Source organism: Cajanus cajan, chromosome 2, assembly GCF_000230855.2.
Source record: "Cajanus cajan strain Asha chromosome 2, NIPB_CcT2T_4, whole genome shotgun sequence".
NCBI classification, from domain to species: domain Eukaryota; kingdom Viridiplantae; phylum Streptophyta; class Magnoliopsida; order Fabales; family Fabaceae; genus Cajanus; species Cajanus cajan.
This window is the reverse complement of record NC_138518.1, coordinates 56615515-56636386: the sequence shown is the minus strand read 5'-3', so window position 1 is coordinate 56636386 and position 20872 is coordinate 56615515. Positions and strand designations below refer to the sequence as shown.

The 20872-nt window shown below is 26.2% G+C and overlaps 1 protein-coding gene and 2 long non-coding RNA genes across 3 annotated transcripts; 1 reads left to right on the top strand and 2 right to left on the bottom strand.

Moving 5' to 3' along the window:
* Positions 1-36: 36 nt before the first annotated feature.
* Positions 37-6327, bottom strand: LOC145954390 (uncharacterized). The gene is made up of 3 exons (XM_083068478.1): positions 5000-6327; positions 3695-4445; positions 37-1279 (listed from the first exon to the last, which is right to left on the bottom strand). The coding sequence occupies exons 1-3, from the start codon at positions 6104-6106 to the stop codon at positions 1254-1256; spliced, it is 1884 nt and encodes a 627-aa protein (XP_082924604.1). The 5' UTR covers positions 6107-6327; the 3' UTR covers positions 37-1253.
* Positions 6328-6561: 234 nt separating this feature from the next.
* LOC145954389 (uncharacterized) lies at positions 6562-9307 on the bottom strand. Its single transcript, XR_014431595.1, has 3 exons — positions 8921-9307; positions 8226-8525; positions 6562-7119 (listed from the first exon to the last, which is right to left on the bottom strand). It is a non-coding gene; the product is annotated as an uncharacterized LOC145954389 (long non-coding RNA).
* Positions 9308-9973: 666 nt separating this feature from the next.
* On the top strand, positions 9974-20225 carry LOC145954388 (uncharacterized). The gene is made up of 3 exons (XR_014431594.1): positions 9974-10029; positions 10995-14508; positions 15474-20225. It is a non-coding gene; the product is annotated as an uncharacterized LOC145954388 (long non-coding RNA).
* Positions 20226-20872: the final 647 nt, after the last annotated feature.

Sequence of the window (20872 nt, the reverse complement as noted above, 5' to 3'; positions counted from 1 at the left end):
TATATCACTTTATATATATATATATATATATATATATATATATCAAATTTTGTTAAAGTTAAACAATAACTTAAAAATAATCAAAGTGTTCAAATTTTAGTATATTTTGAAATGAATATATTACGTCAATTTTGTTTTATAAGAATGAAGTATCAAATCATCATGAATTAATATAAAATTTTGTATATAATATAAGAGTAAAGAACTTTTAATCTAACAGTTAGATTTATAAAATTTACATTTAATATAAAATTATTTAATAGTGTAATACTTAGTAAAAGTTACACCTATATTATTATAACCCTCCTATATATATAATCCAAATTATGTTGTCTAATTCTATATGTATATTCTTATTTATATTATTTTCATATTTCTGTATTTTTGACTTCTTCTGATTTTATGATCGTTATTTTTATTGTATTTTCTGCGTGTAATATAAAGTAGGTATTCTTCTATTAACAATTCAAAATAATATTAAATTTAAATCTGACAGTATTCTTCTGCCCACCTAAATATTGTTCTTATTTTTTTTTAGTGATGTAATACAAGAAGCAAAAGCAACTATTTATCCCTTTTAATTTATTTTGTAAGACTTATTATTTTTAAACATAAGAATGTAAAAGAATATATCTGGTGTTAAATTATGAATCAAAATTGCAAATATTGAATGAAGAGAGCATCATAAAAATATTAATTTTATTCATGTTAATGAACATTTATTACTTTTAAAAAATTTAAGAATTAAAATACAAATAAATAGCATTTTTATACTTTTTAAATAACATTTATTATTATTATTATATATATATATATAATATCACCTATTATGAAATAAAATTTCACCAAATAACCCCGATTAGAATGAACCAAATTATAAGAATAAAAAATATCATATTTTTTTTATAAATATTAAATTAAATTAAATAATTTAATAAAATATATTTTTTCAAGTTTAATTAACCTTTAATATTAAATTATTTAAAAATATTTGAACAAATTTTGATAAATATTTTATAATGAAAATGATTACTAATTATTACTAGATTTTTGTTTTAATATTATTACTAATTACCAGATAAAGTAGAAATAGAAAGAAACAGGTAAAGTAGATTCATAATGATGGTCATATCCTTTATCAATTGCCAGGATAAAAACAAGCAAGATATATGTTTATAAACTGATTAATATGACTTTGAACTTGAAAGCATTCTCTCTTATCTCTTACATTAAATAAGTAGTCTTCGTATCTTTCATATTCCTCCTCGTAACTTCATTCCTGAAAGGATTAAAAGATGAACCAAATATGTCAATTCAATAATTTACAAACATTTTTTTTTGGATCTAAGATTAAGTGCAATTGTTTCATTTTGAAGAGAAAATTGTAATTATATATTCTCATAAGTAGTATATTTCATTAAAAATATTAATATAGTTTACTGAATAAAAATATTAGTATGCAACCTTAGCGAATCATGTACAAGGTGAATCAAAATTAAACTTGATAAAAAAAAATGAATGATGTAGAACAAATGCTATCATGCATATTTTTCTTTTTAGTTTTTAATTACATCATTATTCATAGTTAGCTCTTTTCTTCATATGATTGTATATCTCATGTTTTTTTATAACGTAATTTTTCTTAATAAGATTAAATATCTCATGTATTAAATGAGAACAATTCCCATTTTAAGAGTGTAATAACTTTAAATTTTAATTTTATAGTTATATATGAATGGTCAAAATAGAAAGTTATTTAATAGTTACACGATCACTTTAAAATGTCAAACGTGTATATATATATATATATATATATATATATATATATATATATATATATATATATATATATATATATATATATATATATATATATATATATATATATATATATATATATATATATATATATATATATATATATATATATATATATATATATAAAGAGTATATATCAAGTGAGAGAGAATTTATTATAAGAGATGAGAGCATAGTTTTAAAAACCGGACCGGTCATCGAACCGGTTAAGGTACTGGGTCAGTGGGTCAAAGGTTGAACCGGTAGATCATTAGTTGAACCGCATGACTCGGTTTTTATTTATTTTTATTAAAAAAATATTCATATTAAATATATTTTATACTTATAAATTTTAATAAATTCATATCATATTTTAAATTTCAAATTTTCTATCTTATTTAAAATTATTTTTATTTTTATTTTGTAAAAAAATACATAAAGATTACATGTTAAACGGTATATTAATACAAATTAAAAATAGAAATAATGTGTACATATATAATATGCTTGCAATTAATATCACAAAATAATATATGTAATATTTATATAGATATTATATTATTAAATATATAATTTAAAATTAATAATATACTATAAAAGTTATTTAAGTTGTATATATTGCAAACAAATATATTAGAACAAGTAGTCATTGTTATATTTAATAAGACTCCTTGCTTTTCCATTAAGAGATTCAATTTTCATTATTATTTTTTGTGGTTTATGGTCCCTTAAAAAAATTAAAAAAAAAAGAAAAATAGTGGTTGAACCGGTTTGACCCACCGGTTCACCGGTTGAACCGGAAAATTGACCGGTTCAATCCGGTTTAAAACGAGTCGACTGCATAACTGATCCAACTTAAGATTCGGAACGGCTGGATCACTGTTTCCCGGTCTGACCGGTCCGACCGGCCGATTCGGTCCGATTTTTAAATCACTGGATGAGAGGGTTAAAATATAACCCTTAGATTAATTAAGTGAGAGAAAATTTGAGATTTAATCAAGTGAGAGAAAATTAATCTAAGGGTTATATTTTAACCCTCTCATCCTCTCATAATAAATTCCTCTCATTTGATATGCTCCCTATATATATATATATATATATAATCTTTTCAAATACGATACAATGTTCTTATAGTTATCGTTTTTCAAATAAGTGCATTCATTTCGTAGGTTGTCATGTATATATAAGACATATTAAGTGAAAATTATTCTTATTGTGAAAAACGAAAAACATAAATTTTGATACATAAATGGTCAAACATTTAATACACAGATGGTCAAACATAAAAATTAGTTAGTGGCTCACATAACCACTTAAAAAGTCAAGTTTAATTTTCTCTTAAATATGATCTAGTGACTTATATTTATTTATATTTTTTTTATCCATAATGATCTGTATTTGAGAAGTGTTAGTAAAACCTTTTTAAACACGTTACAAATATTTATTAAAAAATATATACAAAATCAGGATAAAGAAATTTATTAAAAAAGAAATTAGTAAGTCCACAATATCTATGTTTTTCTTAATAAATATTGACTAATTAATTGTCTAGAGTTTATTTTAAAGGATTTGTTAGATAGTATATTATTAATTAGAGATAGTACAAACAATATGTCAGTACAATAAATTACACTATTAACCAATAATTATAAATTTTACAGTACATTATTTTTTCCCTCTAAAATAACTTAATTAACAAAAGAGATACATAATTATGAGCATAATAAAAAATGTTTTAAATTATAATAGAAAACTCTTGTATCTAATAATTTAAATTAAATATGTTTTACAATAAACATAACTTAGAAGAAACAAATGATATCAATATAAACATGATGTAATATTATTATATTATATTTTTAATGTCTACGTACATATAATATTAAATTTTACATACCTGAATTGTCATGTATGTATGATATGCTGCTGTTCAAATTTCCAAGCCAAATTTTCTTATCAAATGTTATATAAATTGATCTCAGCAACGGTGTGTTGAGATTACCTCTTGAAAATGTCTTCATATTTGGAATATTATTTACCCGCACTGTTTGTAAGTTAGGCCAATTGAATGTTGCATTTTGTCTATAGAAACTGACCAACTTTGGAAGATTTTTAAGTACAAGACACTCCATTGTAGGAAAAATGACATTTTCATCTTTATCACCACTAGATATCACCTCTTCTATTTTCTCACAATTATACAATTTGAGTAATTTGAGTTTCCCAAGATTTTTGATAGAAGAAATTGAGAATAAACTTTTGAGGCTACCACAATAGAAAATGTAAAGTGACGCCAAATTTGAGAAAAATGGAACTTTAGGTTCTTTGTTCCATACATATGTCAAATTGTTTAGGTTACTCAGTGCCAATACTCTTAATTGAGAAAACATTTCTTGAATATTATTATCTGATTTATCATCTTCATAAGTAAATACTTCGGTCAATACCTCACAGTTGTCCATAGTCAAAATTTTCAAGTTGTTGAATCTTATGATCATGTTGGAGGAGATGACACTAAGCATTTTATTATTGTTGCTCAAAGTTAGATTTTCTATTTTACAAAATGATTTGGAAGGACAACTATAGTGCCAAAGCTTTTCAACAGGTTGATTTATCACATAAAGTACCTTCAATTTGGTCAATGACACCTGCAAGTAAAAAATAGTATTTTTCACTAATTTAGACAAATAAGAAAATCAAACTATGTAAGTAGTATGAACGGTAATAATTAATTGAATTAATGAAAGTAGAAAGTGTTGCACAACATGATAACATGCCTTATATCATTCAATTCCATATTTTCATTCCATTATTTATATAAGCAATAAATAAAATAAAAACTTCAATATCTTTTTTAATTCCTCAAATTTGGGTTAGGTTTTGCATATGGTCCCTTAAGTACAAACTTAACTAACAACATTAGGGTTTGGTTTTTAAGATAATGCACACTCAGGGAAGAAATTTACTATAAAATGATTTTTGAAAATAGTCCACCTTTTAATCTTTATCAAAGACTTGAAAAGATCACAAAATAAGAACCACAAGTGAGCTATTTCCAAATTAGGAAACTAACAAATCACTATTAAATTTTAGGAATCAAAAATCAACTAAGCCTAGAGTCAAGGGACCCTTAATGCATATGAGAAAGAAATAGAACACCTCAAATAGAAAATTTTACCTAAAAGTTTAAAATAAAACTTACTGAATTCGGGAAGAAATACTTTGATGTAGTTGATTGTGATAGATTTTCCAACTCATCGGACTCTTCAACAAAAGTAATCAGAGCAGGACAATTTTCTATTTTCAGTATTTCTAAGAATGGAAATTCAAGAGAAGCATCTGTTAATTGAGATAAGTTGGTTTTCCCTCTCATTCCTTTTTTATCAATGACCACAATTTTATTCAAGGCCATACAATTTGTAATTTCCATACGTCTTAGCATCATAAACACTGGTAACCAATTAAGAGACTTGCACCCTTTCACTTGTAGTATTTGCAAGTTATGAGAGAACTTGAAAATTTCACTATCAATGAACTCAGTTAAATTAGGTAGATTAATCAAAATCAATTCTTCTAGTTGTGATAAAAGTTCTGGAAAATATGATGCAATGTAATGATTGATGAATATAATTCTCATTGATGTACAATGACTGACAATGAGTTTCTTTAAATTCTTCAACGTTCGTGATGTCATAATAGAAACCACATAAACCAACTTATAGCATCTGTCTAACTTGAGTTCATTCAATTCCAAGAAATGATCCTCGTCAAAAGAAGGGTAAAATTCGTCAATAGTAGTTGCAAACCCCTCTGTGAATTTTTCCAACTGAGGACAATTTTCTAAAATCAAACTTTTTAGACTTGGGAATTCAAAGGAACGGAGTTGGTATTGAGACAATTTTCGGAGAGAGGGACAACTTTTGATGTGTATCAATTGTAGATTGCTAAGGCCATACTTTCCTTTTGGATCACCATTCCATATCCAACACAAGTGATGCACTTCTGATACTTTTAATTCCTTTATTTCTGGAAAATATTTACTATCTTTGCCCTCATCATAGGCAACATCAGGAACGTCAAACAAAAAGTTTAATGTTTTGCACTGCTCAATGTAGATAGATTCAAGCTCTTTTGACCTCATTGTCAAGATGGACAAAAATTTATTCAATGTTTCATCACAATTTTTTGCCCGAAACAACAAGAGTTTGGTAAAGTGTGATGGTTGAATGTTATCTATTGCCTTTCCTAATTCCTCACTATTACCAACATTATACTCAGTAAAGGTTGAGAATTCACCATCCTGTAACATTTTGCCATTAGTTATTATTTTAAGAAACTCCAGCGGAAATCATTCAATTAGAAAAAAGTAGAAAAATATATATTGAATACCTTGCAAGTAGTTTGGTTCCTATTTTTCTTATTAAACTTTCTTTTATCTAAAATTATCGAGAGAAAAATCCTAAATATTTCGGATTAATTAAAATGAAATTTTGATATATAATTTTTTTTTCAAGAATAACAAATGTTAAAAATTAATAAAAATTGAAGGATTTTTTAGGTTGTAAAATTATGATTTGAATAAGGAAATTTTTAAGATTATTTTTTTTATGTTTGTTGAAATTTAATATTTTGATTAGTGAGTTTTGATTCGAAAATGAACTAAAACAATTTTATCTATTTAATTTATAATAACTTTAAATAAAAATAAGATTTTGAGGACTTCTGGGTAAAATTTCAAAAAACAATTCTTAACTTAAAAAATAGATAAACATAATTGACAAAAATTAAAATTTCAAAATTACATATAATTCCAACACTAAAGGTAAGAGTAATTAAGCTTAATTTATTTAATCTATTCTGACAAAAAGAAATGATAGAAATGATCTCTCTAACATATTTTCTCCGATTGCTTGAAAAATTTATTAAAAATTACAAAGTTTCACGTGGATTTTAAAGAATTTTTTCATAATTTTACAAATTTCAATATGAGTAATAATAAAATGTGCGTGTTAAGTGTTTCGAGAGAGAACTAACCGGTAAATCAAAAAGACAGGCAACCTTTGTCTTAATGTCATTTGACACTTGATTTTCCATGTTATTGAGTATTGAATTTAACTGTGACTTTTTCACCTTACCCAAACCAAATTTCTTTAAGTTGAGGCATTGGTTTACAACCAAATTCTTCAATGATGACCATTCAACAATTTCTCCTGAGGAAAAACTCTTTAAATTAGGTAAGTCTTCCAGATGCATTTTATTTGTTTCAGGAAGTTCCACTGCAATTGCTGCTTCTTTAACTATTTTAAGTTTATTGGATTCCATCTGTACCATAAAAATTTCTTCAAAATAAGACAATTCTTAAAGGAATAGTTGGACCGTAAACAAATAATAAAGAGAAATTAAGAAAAGAGAAAGTTTTAAAAATAAAAAGTATAACAACAAGTGTTTTTATACATTAACAATGGGATAACAATTTGAATTCTTTTAAAAATAAAAAGCATAACAAGAAGAGTTTATTTAATACATTAATTATATAAAAATGTAAATAATTTTCATTATTTTTATATAAGCCAAAGAATTTTTCCTTATGAATTATACGTAACCTAGCACAAGATGTATCAAATGGAGGAAGCTGATGAAATTTCAAGAGAAGCATAAATGAGTTCCAAAATAAAAATACTTATTAAATTTCCCATGTAAATAATTGTCACGTCCACCAAAGAAAATCAAGTCAGGTCCTGAGAGCCTAAAACAGGTGCCAAACATTAAAAAAAAAATTGTCATAGACATACTTTATAATGATACAATATTTTTTATTAAAAAATATTTTTATTTATACTATAAATATAATATATATTGATATATTGTTATAAAGTGTAAATATAAATTATAGTAAAAATGTGTGTAATTATATATAAAATAGATTTATATTTATATATATTATATTTATAATAACATTTTTTGTTTGTCATTGTATATAACATTTTTTATATTAAAAATTATGATAACACTATGCATTATAAAGATCTCCAATAAATCCTTTTTATTTATCAATTTTTTTAATCAGAATAATAAAAAAAAATAAAAAGATTTTGTGGTACAAAAATATTATTTATCTTAGATCGTGAGTTATGAACCTAATTAGATCAATTTACATAACCTATTTGTAAGGTTAAAATTGTCCTTACTTACACATATTTTAATTGTCATAGTCTAATTAATGTGGGATTTAAAATTTCTCTAATAGACCTTTGATTCAATACTATTGAACTTTATTCGTAAATAAATGGTAAGTGATCTTTAATTATGTAACAATGGATATAAAAGGTGACGTGACATTTTTACAATTTCAAACAACTTTTAACGATGGATTTTGAAGTAATCAACGTAAAAAACAACGATGCTATTGTAATGTGATAAATTCTGACCAATATGAGATCTGCGTTGTCGTCATCAAAGCCAGTGTGTGTCAGCATTTGAATCTGTTCCGCTAATCTTCTTTTATATGAATACCGATCCTGCTCATGCCCAAGTTGAATGGCCTGTCTTAACTCGCGGATTTGAGATAATGCTCTATAATTAACTCTCCATAAAGGAGAATCTCCCCTTAAAGGAGAATTCATCCGAAAAGGAGAAAATGTTTCACTTAAAGAAGAATCTTCCATATAGATATGTTGAATGGAGCAGTTGGTTGTTTCCTATGCTTGGTTTTCTACTTAAAATGAAACCTGAAATAGTGCTTCTTTCATTAGTTCTTACCCATCAAGAATATACAACAAAGATATCATATTGTAACCGAAGTCCCTCAGTAGAAGTTTATTTAAACATGTGTTTATGTTTGAATGGATCATATGAAACGTACCAGCGAGTTCAACTCTAGTGGAACAACACCCAATTGATGCCCAAAGTAAAGTAAGCAGGGAAAAATATTCAAACCTATGACGTGAAACTCTTTTTATATCTATAAGAGAGGGAGGCTAGAGACAGAAAGTTGTTATCCCATGTAGATAATTTCTACAAAGTCCGTTAAATCAAATGATACACATTATATTGATCATTAATATGTAGTTTGTATTTCTTCTCTTCTCTATTGCAGTATGAAAATCTTAAGATAACCTGTTACCTGGTTGAGGCGTTGAGACATCTTTCTATGTATGTTTGTCAAGCTATTTTCTGGATATTCGAATTACCAAAGAAAAGTAATTTGGTATCCATCAAATCAACATAGTTGTAATGCAGGAACACAACGTTAGTTTTATCTCCAGCCGCAAGAAAATTGAGCTTTATAGCTCTGGTTAGAATGAATAATGGTTCAAATTTTTTTATATTTTCCATCCAAAGTACTTAGATTATTCGCCATCACATTTAGTAAAGATGTATTCAGTCACTTTCCTTCAATTCTTTCCTCACCATCAAGTTTCAGTAATGCCTTACTTATAACTAATGTCAGATTAAGAATATATCACAAATTATTAATTAGTAAGCTTATTAATAAAGTGGACGAATACATGCATTAGTTTAATGGCATTTAGTAGCTTCTTGGTGAGAATAAACATGGCGTGATGATGCTCATGCAAAGAACGGTACGTAGAAAACATGGAATAGCCAATCTTTGTCACTTAGAAAAGATTATTCGCACTTTCATTCAGAAAAGATAGCTTCTGCTTGTAACATCCAAATTTTATTCAATATTAATATTAAAAGGGTTATTTTTTTATGTATGGGATTATTAAAAGTTAAAAAAAAAAATGTGAAAAATATTTTATTCAAATCAAATTTTTCATGAATAGTATTTTATTATTTGAATAGTAATATATATATAATAATTGTAGTAATTATGAATTCAATCAGACGAAATTCAATCGAATTCCAATTCCCTTCATTTAAAATATTATTATAAATAGTACATTTTGTAATAATGTATTAGAATCCAAATCAAATCCTAACATGGCCTCTTCTAAGTGCAGTAGCAATGTGAATGCAATTGGCAAAGCAATAATTGTGAATGTATAGCAATTGGCAATTATGTGCGTAGGAAATGTGATACGTGGCAAAGCAATTATATAGCAATCATATAGCTTTAGCGTAAGCAATTACGTAAGGGGATAAGATACAATTGTGTAGTAAGTGAGATTTCATTTCTTATAAATAGGCTCCCATTAAGACATGCAGCAACGGGAAAAATTGAAGAGAACGTATGATAATAAAAATCTGATAAGTGTGTATTTCTAGGTAAGGGGAGGAGAACTTTATCTCTTTAAAATTTTATATACTACTATGTTTATTTATTTATGTTATTTTAGTGGGGTGTCCCTAACCTCACTATATTTATATATTTATTCAGTGAGATGCTTCTAACTTCACTATATTTATATATTTATTCAGTGAGGTGCTTCTAACTTCACTATATTTATATATTTATTCAGTGAGGTGTTCTTAACCTCATTTAACTACTTAACTTTTAATTACAATGTTTATTTATGTTATTGTTATATTTATTCAGTGAGGTGTTCCTAGCCTCATCTAACTACTTAACTTTTAATTATTATGTTTATTTATTTATGTTATTTTTATTATTTAGTGGGGTGTTTCTAACCTCATATATTTGTTTAACCTTTAATTACTATTACTTATTCTATGATTATTCTTATCCATGATAATTATTAATATATTCACATTTTATATTGTTTAATTATTTTATAATAATTGTCATTGTCATTTAATTAATTAGTGCTCTTAATATATTTTATTTAAATTTGTGTTATTTAATTAAAGCTTAAATAATGATAAATTCTTAAATCTATTTTGAGTAATTTTTTATGATTAATATAATTTGTTAAAATGTTTTTGACTCATTTTAAAGATAAATAATACTCTATGGCCATAGACGATAAAGTTTGAATTATTTGTAGCTGGAGGTTTAACCTTGGGGATTTAAATGAGTAAGAAATGAAGGTGAAATATCCTTTTGTTGGTTGCTGTTATAATGATGCTCATTTATCCTGACTAGTCACTACAAGTATAATTCAAATTTTATTGTATCACCAAAAACTAATATTTGATCGGTATATATATTTATATTTAATTTTGTTTATAAATAATTCTGTTTATTCTTTTGAATTATTTTATTTATTGGATATCGTTCTTACTCCTTTCTTTTCTTTGTTTTTTTTTAAATTAAATATATTATAAAATAGATGGATCAACTTGAGATTCCAGATCATTTTGCTGTTGTTGTTATTGCTGTCCTACTTGGAAGGAAATCGGAATATGGAGGCTATTTGATGGATTTGTTATAACTTTACTTGTCAATCATATTATTTTAATTGAAATTTTCTTTCCATTATGAATATAAATATTGTATTGAAAGGGTAAGGAAGAGGAATAATGTGTAAATTAATACGTTATTCTAAATATTTTAGAACGATATGTCATGTATTAAATTCACAAAATAATCTTTTCTTTACTTTCATTTTTATTAAATAAATATATAGATATTGTTAATGATATAATTGCAGAAATATTTTAAAATTTTATAATTTTTATTATATAAATTGGGTATTAGAATTTGGGCGTTACATTAATGGTATCAGAGCGGTCGATCCAATCGGCCGTGAGTTATGAGTTTACTATGCTTGTTTGGTAGACGAAGTCTATAGTTGCAGTGATTAAATTCAAGGAGGATGTATGTCGAGAATTGGAGTTTTAAAAAAAAAATTTTTTTTTATAAGGCTAAAGTGTACGTCTTTGTTATTATTATTTTTATATGATTTGAAAGTTATAAATTATTCCTAACTAGGAGGCACTGCTACCTTTACTGGAATTAATTTATATTTCCTTTATTATTTTTAAATCTTATTATATGATTTATTAAATTTGATGATTACATATTGATTTTTATGGGCTAGGATTTTATTTTAGTTTCTAAGTTCTTTGTGCTAAATATGTAAGTTGTTTGGTTTAGGATTGTAGGAAAGAAATTTAAATAATGATTTGGAAGTGTCTTAAGGTATTTTTGGGGCTTTAGACTTTGGTGCACTCTTTTGCTGATCAATGCAGGGAATGTTTTAGCTGCAGTTTTGTTATGCTAGTACACGTATTATATTGACAAAATTGGATTTTATGAATTCCATAAAAGTTGTAGTCTTGGATGTTAACTTGTCAAGGGCACCAAAATCAGGTACAATGGAGATCTAGAACTTTCGTTAAGACTATTTTAATAAACAAAGGTCTAGCTGTTAAACACTGATTATATCTACTACAATCTTTGAAATTTTTAGCTAAGTATATGACCATTTTAGAAATTTCAAGTCTTTATAAGAATGATAGCTTATCCTGTTAGCTTTCTTTTGGTGATTGGTTTGAGATCATTTGGTGATAGCCTATATAATTTTCTATGTATCATTTTCTTTGATTAGTTGTTAAAGGGATATATATATATGTTATCATGATATTTGTGAGTTATTAGGAAATCGATTTTTTTATGATATATTGAGGTGTTATCTCGTGGATCAAAAATTTCTTTAAGGTCGTATGATGTTATGTGGTAAAGGTTGTTCATGTACAGGCTATACGGAGTAAATAGTGATTGATTCATACATGGTTAGGGATGGTATATATGAAGGTTTATAGTAGGTATTCTAATATGATTTGGTATGCATGTATGTTGATATGAGGATAGATGACCTTAGGAATGAATTAATGAAGGTTATGTGTTTAGTGAGATTGACCTTAGGATGTGATATCATCATATTGGAATTGAGAGTGAAAATATATTCAAGACAACTTTATGTTAAGTAAATTTTTATTGTATGAAGTAGATTTGCTAGGTCCTATGATTTTTTTTTATAAAAGAAATTCTAAGATAATATTACTTTTGTCTGGGTTAACCAAGAAGAGAGAATTACCTTTATGAAATAGTAAGTGTTATGTGGTAATATAGTAATGCTTTGAAGACAGGTTTGGGTGAATTATTTTCATAACCTTGAATTAGAAGTTGTAATAGTTACGCTTGAAATTTTGGAAACATTACTGGTATGATTCTAAGTTTGAGATATTTAGTGATCATAAAAATTTTACATATTTGTTTGATTTAAAGGAATTGAATATGAGACAGAAGAGATAGTTAAAAACTGTTAAGGATTAAGATTTTAATCTCAGTTGTTATTCAGAAAGAGTCAATGTGGTGGTCGATACTTTGAGTAGAAAAACTCTATATATCTCTTCTTATCGTTAAGAGGGATATCTTTTAGCTCACATTAAGAATTTAAGTTTGATTTGTGAAATTACTCCTAGTAGTGTGAAACTAGGTATGACTCAAGTAAAGAATGAACTATTGAAGGAAATTAGAGAAACATAATTAGTTGATTCATTTTGATGGCAAGACATGAAATTATAAGACAAGATAGTAGATATGAGGTTGCCTTGGATATAGATATGGTGGTAAGACTTAGAGATTGATTATACGTATCTAGTAAACTTACGTTTAAGTACTTGATCCTTGGAGAGGGTCTTAAAAGTTTAAATAATATGGTGACAAATGCCTTAAATAGGATGATCATTCATCTATCATTTTTTAAAATATAAAGGTTGAATTTAATTGAGGAAGTTAGAAGTTTAAGCAAGATGTGTAAGTTCACCCTTAGGAGCATCAAATTGAGTATGTTGAAAGGACTAATAGATTAATGGGTGTGATTAGAGGACCTAAGAGTTAAATTTTTCTTAATAAGCCAAGTGGAAAAGATTGGTAGAGGTATAGATAACCCTTTACGCTTGGAAGTTGATGGTGTTTTAAGATAGAATCTATGTGCCTAGTAATTTCGAATTAAGGAAGATGATCTTAGAGGAAGGATATAAAAGTACTCTTAGTATTCATTTAAGAAATACTAAAATATATCAGAGTGGCGCAGCGGAAACATGGCCTAAGGAGAAAATAATTTGTATACTAGTATATAGTATGCCAAAAGTTTAAGGTGAAACATTAGAATTTTTTTTTTTGTTGATATTTTTACAATCTTTAGATGTCCTAATTTGGAAATAAGATTTTATGAACTTAGTTGTAGTTATATCTGATATGCTTAAGAAATTTGATCTTATTTGGAGTATAATGGATAGGTTCGTTAAGTTTGCTCACCTTGGAGAGATTGATAGATTTATACATCAATATGGTATTAAGATTATGTGAGAGTTAGGAAGCAAACTGCGAGGAGCATAACTATTCCTATTTTCAAGAAAATTTCGGGGACGAAATTTCTAAAAGGAGGGGAGAATTGTAACATCCCAAATTTTATTCAATATTAATATTAAAAGGGTTATTTTTTTATGTATGGGATTATTAAAAGTTAAAAAAAAAAAATGTGAAAAATATTTTATAATATTATTTTGATGAATAATAATCTTCAATCAGAATTCAAATCAAATCCTAACATGGCCTCTTCTAAGTGCAGTAGCAATGTGAATGCAATTGGCAAAGCAATAATTGTGAATGTATAGCAATTGGCAATTATGTGCGTAGGAAATGTGATACGTGGCAAAGCAATTATATAGCAATCATATAGCTTTAGCGTAAGCAATTACGTAAGGGGATAAGATACAATTGTGTAGTAAGTGAGATTTCATTTCCTATAAATAGGCTCCCATTAAGACATGCAGCAACGGGAAAAATTGAAGAGAACGTATGATAATAAAAATCTGATAAGTGTGTATTTCTAGGTAAGGGGAGGAGAACTTTATCTCTTTAAAATTTTATATACTACTATGTTTATTTATTTATGTTATTTTAGTGGGGTGTCCCTAACCTCACTATATTTATATATTTATTCAGTGAGGTGCTTCTAACTTCACTATATTTATATATTTATTCAGTGAGGTGCTTCTAACTTCACTATATTTATATATTTATTCAGTGAGGTGTTCTTAACCTCATTTAACTACTTAACTTTTAATTACAATGTTTATTTATGTTATTGTTATATTTATTCAGTGAGGTGTTCCTAGCCTCATCTAACTACTTAACTTTTAATTATTATGTTTATTTATTTATGTTATTTTTATTATTTAGTGGGGTGTTTCTAACCTCATATATTTGTTTAACCTTTAATTACTATTACTTATTCTATGATTATTCTTATCCATGATAATTATTAATATATTCACATTTTATATTGTTTAATTATTTTATAATAATTGTCATTGTCATTTAATTAATTAGTGCTCTTAATATATTTTATTTAAATTTGTGTTATTTAATTAAAGCTTAAATAATGATAAATTCTTAAATCTATTTTGAGTAATTTTTTATGATTAATATAATTTGTTAAAATGTTTTTGACTCATTTTAAAGATAAATAATACTCTATGGCCATAGACGATAAAGTTTGAATTATTTGTAGCTGAAGGTTTAACCTTGGGGATTTAAATGAGTAAGAAATGAAGGTGAAATATCCTTTTGTTGGTTGCTGTTATAATGATGCTCATTTATCCTGACTAGTCACTACAAGTATAATTCAAATTTTATTGTATCACCAAAAACTAATATTTGATCGGTATATATATTTATATTTAATTTTGTTTATAAATAATTCTGTTTATTCTTTTGAATTATTTTATTTATTGGATATCGTTCTTACTCCTTTCTTTTCTTTGTTTTTTTTTAAATTAAATATATTATAAAATAGATGGATCAACTTGAGATTCCAGATCATTTTGCTGTTGTTGTTATTGCTGTCCTACTTGGAAGGAAATCGGAATATGGAGGCTATTTGATGGATTTGTTATAACTTTACTTGTCAATCATATTATTTTAATTGAAATTTTCTTTCCATTATGAATATAAATATTGTATTGAAAGGGTAAGGAAGAGGAATAATGTGTAAATTAATACGTTATTCTAAATATTTTAGAACGATATGTCATGTATTAAATTCACAAAATAATCTTTTCTTTACTTTCATTTTTATTAAATAAATATATAGATATTGTTAATGATATAATTGCAGAAATATTTTAAAATTTTATAATTTTTATTATATAAATTGGGTATTAGAATTTGGGCGTTACATTAATGGTAACAGAGCGGTCGATCCAATCGGCCGTGAGTTATGAGTTTACTATGCTTGTTTGGTAGACGAAGTCTATAGTTGCAGTGATTAAATTCAAGGAGGATGTATGTCGAGAATTGGAGTTTTAAAAAAAATTTTTTTTTTATAAGGCTAAAGTGTACGTCTTTGTTATTATTATTTTTATATGATTTGAAAGTTATAAATTATTCCTAACTAGGAGGCACTGCTACCTTTACTGGAATTAATTTATATTTCCTTTATTATTTTTAAATCTTATTATATGATTTATTAAATTTGATGATTACATATTGATTTTTATGGGCTAGGATTTTATTTTAGTTTCTAAGTTCTTTGTGCTAAATATGTAAGTTGTTTGGTTTAGGATTGTAGGAAAGAAATTTAAATAATGATTTGGAAGTGTCTTAAGGTATTTTTGGGGCTTTAGACTTTGGTGCACTCTTTTGCTGATCAATGCAGGGAATGTTTTAGCTGCAGTTTTGTTATGCTAGTACACGTATTATATTGACAAAATTGGATTTTATGAATTCCATAAAAGTTGTAGTCTTGGATGTTAACTTGTCAAGGGCACCAAAATCAGGTACAATGGAGATCTAGAACTTTCGTTAAGACTATTTTAATAAACAAAGGTCTAGCTGTTAAACACTGATTATATCTACTACAATCTTTGAAATTTTTAGCTAAGTATATGACCATTTTAGAAATTTCAAGTCTTTATAAGAATGATAGCTTATCCTGTTAGCTTTCTTTTGGTGATTGGTTTGAGATCATTTGGTGATAGCCTATATAATTTTCTATGTATCATTTTCTTTGATTAGTTGTTAAAGGGATATATATATATGTTATCATGATATTTGTGAGTTATTAGGAAATCGATTTTTTTATGATATATTGAGGTGTTATCTCGTGGATCAAAAATTTCTTTAAGGTCGTATGATGTTATGTGGTAAAGGTTGTTCATGTACAGGCTATACGGAGTAAATAGTGATTGATTCATACATGGTTAGGGATGGTATATATGAAGGTTTATAGTAGGTATTCTAATATGATTTGGTATGCATGTATGTTGATATGAGGATAGATGACCTTAGGAATGAATTAATGAAGGTTATGTGTTTAGTGAGATTGACCTTAGGATGTGATATCATCATATTGGAATTGAGAGTGAAAATATATTCAAGACAACTTTATGTTAAGTAAATTTTTATTGTATGAAGTAGATTTGCTAGGTCCTATGATTTTTTTTTATAAAAGAAATTCTAAGATAATATTACTTTTGTCTGGGTTAACCAAGAAGAGAGAATTACCTTTATGAAATAGTAAGTGTTATGTGGTAATATAGTAATGCTTTGAAGACAGGTTTGGGTGAATTATTTTCATAACCTTGAATTAGAAGTTGTAATAGTTACGCTTGAAATTTTGGAAACATTACTGGTATGATTCTAAGTTTGAGATATTTAGTGATCATAAAAATTTTACATATTTGTTTGATTTAAAGGAATTGAATATGAGACAGAAGAGATAGTTAAAAACTGTTAAGGATTAAGATTTTAATCTCAGTTGTTATTCAGAAAGAGTCAATGTGGTGGTCGATACTTTGAGTAGAAAAACTCTATATATCTCTTCTTATCGTTAAGAGGGATATCTTTTAGCTCACATTAAGAATTTAAGTTTGATTTGTGAAATTACTCCTAGTAGTGTGAAACTAGGTATGACTCAAGTAAAGAATGAACTATTGAAGGAAATTAGAGAAACATAATTAGTTGATTCATTTTGATGGCAAGACATGAAATTATAAGACAAGATAGTAGATATGAGGTTGCCTTGGATATAGATATGGTGGTAAGACTTAGAGATTGATTATACGTATCTAGTAAACTTACGTTTAAGTACTTGATCCTTGGAGAGGGTCTTAAAAATTTAAATAATATGGTGACAAATGCCTTAAATAGGATGATCATTCATCTATCATTTTTTAAAATATAAAGGTTGAATTTAATTGAGGAAGTTAGAAGTTTAAGCAAGATGTGTAAGTTCACCCTTAGGAGCATCAAATTGAGTATGTTGAAAGGACTAATAGATTAATGGGTGTGATTAGAGGACCTAAGAGTTAAATTTTTCTTAATAAGCCAAGTGGAAAAGATTGGTAGAGGTATAGATAACCCTTTACGCTTGGAAGTTGATGGTGTTTTAAGATAGAATCTATGTGCCTAGTAATTTCGAATTAAGGAAGATGATCTTAGAGGAAGGATATAAAAGTACTCTTAGTATTCATTTAAGAAATACTAAAATATATCAGAGTGGCGCAGCGGAAACATGGCCTAAGGAGAAAATAATTTGTATACTAGTATATAGTATGCCAAAAGTTTAAGGTGAAACATTAGAATTTTTTTTTTTGTTGATATTTTTACAATCTTTAGATGTCCTAATTTGGAAATAAGATTTTATGAACTTAGTTGTAGTTATATCTGATATGCTTAAGAAATTTGATCTTATTTGGAGTATAATGGATAGGTTCGTTAAGTTTGCTCACCTTGGAGAGATTGATAGATTTATACATCAATATGGTATTAAGATTATGTGAGAGTTAGGAAGCAAACTGCGAGGAGCATAACTATTCCTATTTTCAAGAAAATTTCGGGGACGAAATTTCTAAAAGGAGGGGAGAATTGTAACATCCCAAATTTTATTCAATATTAATATTAAAAGGGTTATTTTTTTATGTATGGGATTATTAAAAGTTAAAAAAAAAAATGTGAAAAATATTTTATAATATTATTTTGATGAATAATAATCTTCAATCAGAATTCAAATCAAATCCTAACATGGCCTCTTCTAAGTGCAGTAGCAATGTGAATGCAATTGGCAAAACAATAATTGTGAATGTATAGCAATTGGCAATTATGTGCGTAGGAAATGTGATACGTGGCAAAGCAATTATATAGCAATCATATAGCTTTAGCGTAAGCAATTACGTAAGGGGATAAGATACAATTGTGTAGTAAGTGAGATTTCATTTCCTATAAATAGGCTCCCATTAAGACATGCAGCAACGGGAAAAATTGAAGAGAACGTATGATAATAAAAATCTGATAAGTGTGTATTTCTAGGTAAGGGGAGGAGAACTTTATCTCTTTAAAATTTTATATACTACTATGTTTATTTATTTATGTTATTTTAGTGGGGTGTCCCTAACCTCACTATATTTATATATTTATTCAGTGAGGTGCTTCTAACTTCACTATATTTATATATTTATTCAGTGAGGTGCTTCTAACTTCACTATATTTATATATTTATTCAGTGAGGTGTTCTTAACCTCATTTAACTACTTAACTTTTAATTACAATGTTTATTTATGTTATTGTTATATTTATTCAGTGAGGTGTTCCTAGCCTCATCTAACTACTTAACTTTTAATTATTATGTTTATTTATTTATGTTATTTTTATTATTTAGTGGGGTGTTTCTAACCTCATATATTTGTTTAACCTTTAATTACTATTACTTATTCTATGATTATTCTTATCCATGATAATTATTAATATATTCACATTTTATATTGTTTAATTATTTTATAATAATTGTCATTGTCATTTAATTAATTAGTGCTCTTAATATATTTTATTTAAATTTGTGTTATTTAATTAAAGCTTAAATAATGATAAATTCTTAAATCTATTTTGAGTAATTTTTTATGATTAATATAATTTGTTAAAATGTTTTTGACTCATTTTAAAGATAAATAATACTCTATGGCCATAGACGATAAAGTTTGAATTATTTGTAGCTGAAGGTTTAACCTTGGGGATTTAAATGAGTAAGAAATGAAGGTGAAATATCCTTTTGTTGGTTGCTGTTATAATGATGCTCATTTATCCTGACTAGTCACTACAAGTATAATTCAAATTTTATTGTATCACCAAAAACTAATATTTGATCGGTATATATATTTATATTTAATTTTGTTTATAAATAATTCTGTTTATTCTTTTGAATTATTTTATTTATTGGATATCGTTCTTACTCCTTTCTTTTCTTTGTTTTTTTTTAAATTAAATATATTATAAAATAGATAGATCAACTTGAGATTCCAGATCATTTTGCTGTTGTTGTTATTGCTGTCCTACTTGGAAGGAAATCGGAATATGGAGGCTATTTGATGGATTTGTTATAACTTTACTTGTCAATCATATTATTTTAATTGAAATTTTCTTTCCATTATGAATATAAATATTGTATTGAAAGGGTAAGGAAGAGGAATAATGTGTAAATTAATACGTTATTCTAAATATTTTAGAACGATATGTCATGTATTAAATTCACAAAATAATCTTTTCTTTACTTTCATTTTTATTAAATAAATATATAGATATTGTTAATGATATAATTGCAGAAATATTTTAAAATTTTATAATTTTTATTATATAAATTGGGTATTAGAATTTGGGCGTTACACTGCTAGTTTCTTTCCTGAACATCATATCAAGTTTCAATTCCTTGCTTAAAAGTTAAAACTAACACCAGATCATTAGGAATATCACAAATTATTTATTAGTTACCTTATTCAATGGGTGAGTCGTGCATTTTTTAATTCCTTGCACATAACTTTCCTGCTTTTTTAATGTTTACTACAACTTTTCTTATAAGGGGATACAGTGTAATGTTTTTCATCAAACAATTAGAAGAGGTTTATATAATGTTTAAGGCATGTTAGTTTAATCATTATTACAGGAGAAAACACATTATATATATCGATTATATTCGACATTTTATATTAATTTTAAAATTGATATATATATCTTGATGTAGAATTTAATTGGCTTTTTACACCGGTTATATTTTTTAATTGATGTAGATCACAAACCTATGTCGCATCACTCTCTCATCACACATCGTCATTCATCTCAACCAAGTTCATCCCCTTTAAACGGGCTGAAGAGTGAGGGAAATTGATCAAGTGTTTTATGTAAACATCTTTTTCATTCTCATAAATA